General features: G+C 43.6%; 1 protein-coding gene across 1 annotated transcript in view; it reads right to left on the reverse strand.

The window, feature by feature from the left end:
• The window catches only part of KPNA3 (karyopherin subunit alpha 3), a 48,483-nt gene extending 38,318 nt beyond the window's left edge, over window positions 1–10,165 (reverse strand). The window contains exon 1 of the mRNA XM_036382074.2: window positions 9,986–10,165. Coding sequence (XP_036237967.1) covers window positions 9,986–10,063 — 78 coding nt within the window. The 5' untranslated portion in view covers window positions 10,064–10,165. The remainder of the gene's footprint in view (window positions 1–9,985) is intronic.
• Between the last annotated feature and the right edge of the window lie 539 nt (window positions 10,166–10,704).

Here is a 10,704-nt window from a genome sequence, read left to right on the forward strand (position 1 = left end):
TTTTGTAAGGATATTCTTTGAGGTCCTGATATCCTCTCTGCAACTGTTCAACCTCCATACTGAGCTACTACCAGCAAAGAAGCGAGAAGTGAGCACTCCTGTTTTCATTCCCATATACCAATTATCCAGTTTACAAGTACAAACTATCAAACAACCCTCAGGAGACTGGACTCGAGGCAAGTTGGCTGCATTCAACACAAATTGCACCAATACTGGGATACAATGAACATGTTATCTCCTGGTTTGATATAGACTATAAGAGCTGGAATTCTCTATTCAACACCAAAACTCATGGAAGGAATACAAAATCTAGCCCATTTCCAGTTACTACTATTGTATGAATCAAGGACATTATATCCTGTCAAAAGTTTTACAGGACTTCCATTCAGATGTAGATCTTAACACTGTTAATCACACTTTTACTGATATCAGATCAAAGACCACAACGCACCCATTTGGGCTCCACCTGAAGGCAAAATCAAGTTTCCAGGTAATTCGACAGCACCCCAAGTTAAACTCACCACTGTGCAACAGCTGGTCTGCACAAACCAACAGGTAGGCAGCAAGGATCACCAACTAATTCCACTACTTTTGACTGGTGGTCCTAAGTGAGCAAGGAACCTCTCCACAGAATGTCACAAAAAGTAGTGGCAATGCTGTCACCTGCCATCTCCATTTTGACACAAGGTCTACCTTGAAAAACTTTAATGCAGTGTTTGGTCATTTATGCTGCGGCCAAAAGAAACTCATGGATACCTGCATCGAGTTTTTCTTCTCCTCTCACATCTTTTGGACAGAGAAGGGCATACTGAATTTCACAAAGATGTCAGCTCTGCCTTGTCTGAATACTGTAATACACCAAACAAACACCAAGAAGAGTGGAAACCAAGATAGTCTAATTACAAGTAATTCCTATTCATACTTCTTTTGAAAGTTAAAAGATTAAGGCTTCTTGACACATTAAATAGGTACAAGGATTTGAGATTTGGTACTTTTATGTTACAGGAATCTGCTTTTGCTAGTACACAAACTTCTAAAAAGGCAATTAGTTATTTTGCTAAATTGCATGAGCAGGATAGTAAATGCTTTTGAGTTTCCTGGAAAGAGAAGCTTAGCCTGTCCTTGAGGGAGAACAAATGAAATACCTACACCACTCCTTGGTCTTGCCTAAGACATGAAACCTCTTCTATCCTCTCCTGAAGTTTCCAAGCAAGCATCGCTCCCATCCCTTTTGAGCAGGGAAAGCAGCAGACCTGTCTGGTCAGGCAGAAAAACCTGACTGCCTCCACAAAAGACAAGGAAGCCCTTTCCCCTTCCACAGTCCAGAAGACTAGAAGAGTCTGAAGAAGAGTCTAGAAGACCAACTCAGGTACAGTTTCATTTTTTTACTAATAGATGTTACCAGAAACCAAACCTACCACCTAATGCCATATTTCATAGATAAAATACCATATTCATGTGTGTACAGGACATCAAAGCAGCAAAGCCAAATTAGGATCTTTCATGGTAACTAGGTGCAAACAACTGACTAAAATGATGATCTTCAGATCAACACTAAGATTTAAATACTTTCAAATGTAAAAACTTATATTGTAGATTGTAGAAATTGTAGATAACCACTTTTAAGAAATTCATTACAAAATTAAGTGTTTGGTCAGAAAGGCTTCACAGATTTCTGGGGCAAACACCAGAAGACCAGAGATTCTTAAGCGTGCCAAATATTTATACTAGTTTCCCTTAGCAAGAAGAAAAATCAAGAAAACATACAAGGCTAAATACTAGCCAGATACCTTCTTGTGCCATCTGTGTTTGAATAAAGACACTCCCTTTTCAAATAAGTAAACAGTCTTCAACTGTAATACCAAAGTACCTGGGATGATCATTCTATGAATCCATTATATACTTATAAACACCTCCCTGTGAAGTGGGGAAAAAAATTTTGTTATTCCATCTATAAAATGAGAAAATGATTGCAAGTTGCATACATTCACAGGGTGCCATGAAAAAAAAAAAATAAATCAAGTCCCTAGAGAGCTAGGCTATATTCAACCACAGCAGACTTCTTTGGTATACTATTACGTGCTCAAATGAAATAGGATTTTCTTTGCTGTTTTTTGAAAGATATAATCAAAAGGCAAAAAAAAAAAAGATTAAACATGTGCTAGCTGCCTAATTAAATCTATGAAGAGATCATTCTGCTCAAATGCAAGAGAAAACAACAAACCCAGCTGACAACGCAGGAAGAAGATGGAGCATTAGGAATTAGAAAATACACTCTAGCAACATCCCACAATCTTACAAACCTTGTCAGCTGCCCTTTTGATTTAATCATTTCAGTATCCTAAATTCTAGATGCTTCTACCTCACTTTTTAATGTGACAGAAACATAGAATCCGTGTGCTTACATTACGTGAACATTTTGGGTATCATACTGCTCTCCTTGAGGATTCCTTCAGTTTCTTAAAATTCCAGTTTATACATCCTTCCGCTAAAAGAAAAGATGCTATGACATTGATTGCACATATCAGTGCTCCTTTAGTGCCTCTTCTTGTCTGGAGGTTGGTCCTCAGTGCTGTTTGATCAGTGCTATGTACACTACAGATTCTTCTTGCACACCTGGCAAACAGTGGTTAACAGGATCCTGATGAATCGCAGCAGGGCTCTCATTTCAGGACCCTCTCTTGATGTGGAAAGCCTCCTTTATCTGTCTGAAAGTCTGATTTTTATTGCAGAGAAATCACTACCACTGACTTTGCACCTAACATTACATGTGCATGAGAAGTGAGAGCCCCTGATGCCTAAAAGCTGCATGCAAAGAGTATCTGCTGGTGAGTGGTGACTTCAGTTACCTCAGCAAGACACAACAACTCTCTGCAGAACTTCATCAACCTTCTGACTTACAGTGTAGCTGACTAAGAAAAGGCAAGGGCTGGCACTCCAGGAACCGCAAACCTGAAATCTGACACAGTACCTGGTCAGGAAAATCCCCTACTGCACCTCTGAAAGCCTGGGCACACACCACGCTAGCACCCTGTGTGACCAACCACCTTTTCCTCATACAGATGAGCTCTGTGTTCCACACCAGCAAATTTGCAGTGGGACTGGAACACTCAACACTTCTCCATCAAGGCTTACAAGTCTTGAAAGGAAGCTGTTTTCCCAAGCAGATTTTGAGAATCACTTACTCTATCACCACCTCCAAAGTCCACCTGTTACTGAATCTGACAATAACTAAGGTTAAAAATGCTCGAGAAGAGGTCCTCAGCTGATGAGACATGACAGAGTATGAGGGAAATGAGTAATTCAGTAACAGGTGTTTGAATGAAGAAGATACAAATTTGTCTCCTGTTCTGCAGACACTAGTACATTATATATTCCTATTTTGTACTTGCTGTACTTTTTAAATACACACAAAATCAAGTTCAAAGCTGGCTGCAACATTTGCTTAGCCTGAGAAGGAAGACAAGTGTCAGGTGAGCCAAGGAGCCTCCCCAGCAGATTTAATGGTGTTAATCAGATTGTGAAGGGATAACAATCCAACAGTTAAATACCACTAGACGAGATATACCTTCTCCCCTTCACACTGACCTCTTTGAGCCACCACTGGTCTTCTCCAGATGTGAAGGGCTGGCTCAGGAAGCTAAGGGAGCAGAAAATTAAAGAAACATGAAGAGCTTTGCAACTCATTCACTCCAAGGCACAGACAGCTGATGCAGAACTAACTTTTTGGAAGATACCAGTGCTTTTGACTACCAATATCAAATTTTGTGAAATGGAATACAAAGCCCAGTTTCTGCTATTATATTAGTAAGCAGGAACATCAATTCAGTATCAGAGTTTCCCACAGCAGGTATTTTGGAAACAACTGACAGACTCTATTATTGGAAAAGATACAGGTTTTGGATTTCTTTTTCAAATCAGGTCAGTTGATAATTTGTCTCTACTACTTGATGACCAACCCGGTTATCTACTAGTTCATCACCTCCTCTAGCCTGTTATAAATTAGATGCCTCATTCCACTTCTAATCCCACAACAAATACAAATCTGATCAGTTATTTGTAGCTGCTGTATCTTCCTAATTGCTGTCTTTTCACATAACGCCATTTTAAAGGACAAAACATCCTGCTTAGATATGTGCTGGAATGATACAATTACAAAGGCCTCAAAGAACTTAGGTAAAAAATAGTTAAAGAGCCCTTTAAAACTAGTCTGACTGTTACACTGCTACCAGCTGTGACCAGACTTCAATATTCTACAAATTAAAAATTAATCCTTTCATAGAAGAAGCTTTAGAGGTACCAGTGGCACTGCTACAGTGTTAGAAATACACAAGAATGAAGAAAAACAAATTCTGTAATTACAGGAAGATTACCAGAGGCTTGGTGTATCACAACAGCAAACAGCAATAATTGGGCCTCAATACAGCAAGCACAGATCCCAATCAGCTTATGAAGATTATGTTCATCACAAGATACCATCTCCAAATTGCATTCTCCACAGGTATTTTGGAAATAAACAACGATTTCCTAATGTATCTGTGTATTTAAATCTTTTAAAATGCAATGGATTCAACTGATTTTGAACTTCACGGAAAACACTACACAGTACATCTAAATGGACTTATCAGGTGTTTGCTTTCTGCCAAGAGTTACAAACATTTCACAGTGTTGAACTATTTACTTGCAGACTAAAGCTTGGAAAATTCTGCAGCAATAGCAACCAAAGAGGCTTCCCACATCTGTACCTTACTTCCAACCCATGTAATTCTTTCCAAGGTACAAACACGTACACTTTTGTTCTCCCAAAAGTATATATATTGGGTTTAAAGGGTAACAAAGAAGTAGCTGGAGTTAAAAAACTCTGCATGAGAGTACTGGATCATGTATTACATCTAGTTCCCAACAGGAAGTTACCTGACACCTGTGTTTTCACTTTACCTACTGAGCCTCAACAAGCCAGTGAACCTTACAGCAGGTCCATAGTACCTTAAACCCACCTAAGCCAGCTGTTAAATCCCTACTTCCCTTCTGGTATCCTTTCCTGTGTCCAAATGAAATGCAGAGAGCTGACCAATCTGTACTGTGAAATTTTGAAAGAAACTGCATTGGTACAAAGTAGCTGGGAGTAACAGGATTTCTGGGACTGCTACAACACTTACTTGTTTCATGAAGCCTTGGAGGGAAATACGAGGAAACAGCAAAAACTCTACTTAGTGCACAGAACAGCACCCAGAAATGAGCTGGCAGCAGCATGTGCACTCATTCGCTAGCACTGTGCAGGTATGGAGGCTCCACTGCAAAAAGCCTTTGACACTTGACAGGAACAGGGCTTTAGGCCAAGCTCTACCTTTTCCCAGATGCCCAGAGACTGCACCGATTTGGCCTCCCCAGAACAACATTCCTGTGCTCACAAAAAATTGATGGCAGCATGATAGAAAAATGGGGCTGAATTCAAGCATCCTCAAAAACTAGATCCTTACTGTTAGCAATGCAGGAACAGTAAATACACTGAATTTGCCAGAGCTGATGACAGAGATCTGGGCTAAGGCCACTTGCTTTCTCTGCCTCATTTGGGGTGAGAATGCTGAAGGCACAGAATAAAAATGTATCCTTCAAAGTTCCTGATCCCAAAGGTGATACAGACTTAAAGATCACACAACTGCCTGTAACTGGGAAAAATACATCAGTGACCAGGACTTCAGAAACTAAAAATCAAATAGAGCAGGAGTAGGTGAAAGATGACAAGTGGCTACATTTCCTTCTGGTAAATGGCCCTCAGCAAATCTCAGAAGGATAACCCTACAGCCTAACCAAGAGAAGATCTAGGACTTATTTTCTTTTGACTTATGACTGGGGTATGATAGGTATACAAAAAGGAAATTTTAATCCCAGTCATTGAAGTGTTTTTACATAAAGTTATTCAGTTTATAACACGTTAACTCCCTTCTAGGTTTTGGGTTTCTTTCTCTCCTTGGTTTTCTTTTAAATGAGAGCACATAGAGTTTTCAATTTAGTATGCACTTTGCTAATTTCATGACCACACAATCTCATTATATCACACACAAAAACCACCAGCATATCATGCAGACAGCCCTACAAATTATAACACCTCTGCTCATCAAGACTTTTTCTTCAGTTTTAGTCAGGGATGCTGACTAATCCTGACAGAAAGAAATGGGCCGATTGTTTGATCCACCACCTTAAACATCAGAACTGTGAGTCAACAAATGGGTGCCTGCTACTGTAATAAAGAATAAGCAACATTTCTAATCCAAAACACTGAAGGAGTAAATAACGCTAGGAAGGATGTTACTGAGCAAAGAATGAAGCTGAAGAACTGCAAAAATCAGAAGGTTCAAATTAGGTTTTCTAAAAGCTAGGCTAGCTTAGATATCAATATAAACAAATAAACACAGTTACAGTGAGTGTCACAAATTAAGTGATTGCAACTGTTTAATTTTGTCCTGTGAAGCCTCAACTGTACTGGAATAATTAGTGCTGGATATTTAGGTAAAAAAACATCACTGAGACTTAAGACTCATGTCCATAATCAACACAGGAAAGTCTTCTCATTTTATGTGTAACAATTCAAAAACCTCTTTCACATCTCAGGAGAACACAGAATTCAGAAGACAGTGAGGAGAGAACCGGCAGCTGTTTGTCCAGATGAAGCCATGAGAGTCTTGGTTGGTTCCCTATTGATCAGCTCTGCAGGTTGAGGTTAACTTTGTCTGCTGCTAATCACATGTCAGTACCTATAAAAATAGAAAAATCTCACTAATTAAAGAAAGAACAGAAACTCATATTAAGTGAAGAACACTTAAATTGTGGCATTTGATACTGCTATTATCCTTTTTGAGGGCTAGATGTTTTTTTTGAATATTAATACCCCAAAATCAAAATTCCAGTTCAGTATCAACAACTTTACCTCCCTAAAAGAGGAACACAACAAAGAGGTATGGAACTTCCACCAAACTTGAAACTAGAAGAAGGAGAATGAACCTGTACAGGTCAAAGATTCAGAACCTTTGATTTCTGCTCAACAGATCTGTTCCTCTGCTCTTAGAAATTCACAATGAGAAGCTGCATGGGGTGCAGAGCAAAATCCAAAAGTACTTGCTTATCTCTTGTTTCCCTTAAAGTTGCATTAAGTAAAAGCAAAGACAATTATATGTCCCAGCAAACCCAGTAATAAAATATGAGTTAAGTACAAATTAAAGGAGTAAGTATTTTGGTCTGCCAGAAGAGTCTGTACCCAGAGGGGATCAATAGTAACTCTCAAGTATTTAATAGCAGTCAAAGGAAGATTAGTAAAGAATGTGTTCAAGCCTGATGTGTTCAAAGGCAATGACTGTTTCCAGGCAGAAGGTGACTCAAGTGCCACTGTTTTCAAACTGAAGCTGAGACTGTACAGCTTTGAATATTTTAAATTATCCAGAGGATATAATCTAGATATCAGACCATGATTTATTATGCCATCATTCTAAATATTTCACTTCTCTTTGGTGGAATTTGACAAAATGAAGTAGTGTAGATCAATGCCAACGAAAGCACTGATGCCTCCTGATTTCCAAAGCTGAGCACAGAAAATTGAAGGCAGGTTCTCTACGTCAAACCCTTTATTGCAGTACAGGGAGCAAACCAAGTGTATTTAATCGCTGACAGTTGGGAATTAGGTATATTTGATTTAGAAAACAAACACTTTGTCTCCGTGTAGTGCAAGTTATAGGCTTTTCACAATCTGTGCAATCAGCAGGTCAGTCTGTGTACCAGTTCCTCAAGAGAGGCACAGTAACTAATGGCAATTATATAGCTCTGCTGAGCTCATTCATTCTCCACTCTAAACTTAATCTACACTGTTTTACTTTTAGAGGCTTTAAGTTAGATAAAGTTTACTCCAGAAGGGTATTTCTGAGATGAACTTTTAAATACCCAGATCAGAAAAGAGTCAAAAAGGAGGTTTAGTAGAAAATCTCAGACATTTAATACAAATTAAGCTGTTTTGAAAGACACTGAAACATTTCCAATCTTTAAAAGTCCTTTAAATGAACCTAAATTTCATTTTAGCATATCTCCATGGGTATACAACTTTAAAATACCTCTGCATTTTATCTACTTGTTAGTGCAAAAGAAATATGTTGCCTAGATTTTAACTCTTTTCAAAAGCAGATATGACAGCTTTAACTACGTTACTGGAGCTCTGCACCACTCTTAGGCTCAGCCACAGAAAGGGAATCACTCAGCACACTGGAAGTCAACCCTAGGGATATGCTTCTCCATAAGAGCAAATACACTACTCCAAAATAATTACTCCCCTTCAGGGTGAAATGAGAGCTAAGCCACCTTAGCTGGTCTGGCAGAAGTAATCTCAGCAAAGCTGAGGCGGTCCATTCCCTCCTTCCTCCCCATGGAGGCAGACATTCAGTTCCCCTAGTCTTGGGCATGCTATAATATAGGCAAGCGTGGATGACAGATCAGTTCACACTAGGCATGAACATACCTAACCTTTCCCTGTTTAGAGCTCTGATGGATTCAGGCCAGTGACTGAGAAAGCAGCAACAAAGCCGGTAACCAATACGGAGAGATGAGACAAGGACAAAATGAATGAGGAGCAGCAGGAAGAGCCTCACTGGATGAGAAGGGGAAAAAGAAATGCACCACGCCCCCTCCTTACCCTGAGAAGCAACTGCTAAACAGAAGGATGGGCAATTTTTAGTTACTTTCTAACATTTACTAATGTTAGCCAGAAGTGTTGAAGTTATCATACTCTTTACATGCACGGTTTTCTTTAAGAAAGATTCACTGTTGCAGACTTAAATAAAAATTAAAGATTACTTTACACTGTGAATGTCACCTTAAAGACACTGCTGCTGCTAAGCCTGACCTGCATAAAATTGTCTCCACCCAAACAATAGCAGCAGAAGTGTGAATTCTCCTAAAATACAAAATGTGCTTTCAGAGGACTAAAATTCCAGTCTACCGATTACAAAAGTTAAGTGATAAAATCGACAGAAGCATGGAAAACACCCTCAGGTGAAGTCAAAGTAATCTGACACATATTTAGGTTTTCACTCTAGCGAATCCTAAGCCGATTTCAATCCTAGCCTGATTTCAGAGCTCCCTCCCCCTTCCTTTCCTATTACAGAAACTTAAACACGAGATTTGGGATTTCCTCTTTCAATTGCGAGTAGAGCTGAGGATGTGTCCGAAAATGACACGCAGATTCGAAGACCTCTGGAACATCTCTAGGAAAAGCTCCCAATAACCCTGAAGCTCTCAAATTCGGGCGAGTAAACTATAACCCCATTAGCCTTACCGAGCACCGCACTCCTTCCCCATTTAGACGCAGACGCCCAGCAAACCATTACTGATGGGCCTACCAGCATTTGCAAATAAAATATAAAAACTGAAAAAAGGGGTTGATACACGGTAGGACAAGGAACAAAACGGGCCAGCACAGCTCACCGTAACCAGGCTCACCAGAGCGTGGGAGCGGTTCCCGGCACCAGCACAGGCCGCCGTGAGCGGCAGCGGCACCGCGGGCCGAGGGCAGGGCAGCCCCGAGCCCCGGCGGAAGGGCCGCCACCGCCCCGGGGGGCGGCACAAAGGCGGCCGGCACCATTGTCCGAGGCCCCATCCGAGCCCCGGGCACGGGGAAGGCGGCAAGACGGGGAGGCCGCCGGGGTGGGAGCGGGAAGAGCCGCGGGAGGAGAAGGTGCCGCATCCCGCCGGCCCTGCCCGGGCCCCGGCGAGCCCGGCGGAGGGGCCCGCGGGCGGCCCGGCCGCGCCAACCCTTCCCCCGCCGCCGCCTCCGCCCCCCGCCGGCCGCGCCCGCCCGCATGACGGCGAAGAAAAAAACCCCCCTCAGGCGTTCCCCCCGCCGCCTCCTCCCGCCGCGAGCGCGGCCCAGCCCGGCCCGGCCCCTCCTCTGGCGGCCGCCGGCGGAGGTCGGGCCCGGCCGGGGCCCCGCCGGCCCCACACGCACCTCCGCGTCGCGGCCCTTGTTCTTGAAGCTCTTGATGCGGTGGCTCTCCAGGCCGGTGGCGGCGGCGTTCTCGGCCATGGCGGCTCCCGGCGGCTCCTGCGAGGCGGCTCCGGCGGCTCCCGGCGGCGGCTCGCGCGAGGGGCGGAGGGAAGCGGGACGCGCTCCGTGACGAGCGCGCGGGGGGGAAAACGGGCGGGGAGGGGGAAGGGGGGGGCCGCTGCCGCGCGCGCGCGCCGTTGCTGAGTGACTGGGAGAGGAGTGGGGGGGCGGGGAGCGGGCGGTGCGAGCGCACGTGACGCGAGGGCGGGCGGACATCGCCCAATCGCGGCGCGGCCTCGCGGCTCTGGCCCCGCCCCCTAACCAGTCAGGTCCCGCCCCCGCCGCGCGGGGCATTCTGGGGCGTGTAGTGCGGGCGGGAGGCGGATCCGCACGTGGAGCGGCGGGCCGGCCGCGCGGTGCCGGCTCGACGCCGGGCGCTCCGGGAGAACCGAGGGCCTGACGGTACTGGGCAGGCAGAACCTCAGAACAGGTCCGGTTGGAAGGGACTACAGTGGGACATCTGGTCCGATCTCCCTGCTCAAACAGCACATGGCACAGGATTGTGTCCAAATGATTCTCGATATCTCCAGTAAAGGAGACTCCACAGTCTCCTCTCCGGGCAAATGTTCGAGTGCGTGGTCACTCACACTGTAAAGAAGTTTTTTCTCATGTTCAGGTGG

Source organism: Molothrus ater, chromosome 2 (assembly GCF_012460135.2).
Source record: "Molothrus ater isolate BHLD 08-10-18 breed brown headed cowbird chromosome 2, BPBGC_Mater_1.1, whole genome shotgun sequence".
Taxonomy (NCBI): Eukaryota; Metazoa; Chordata; class Aves; order Passeriformes; family Icteridae; genus Molothrus; species Molothrus ater.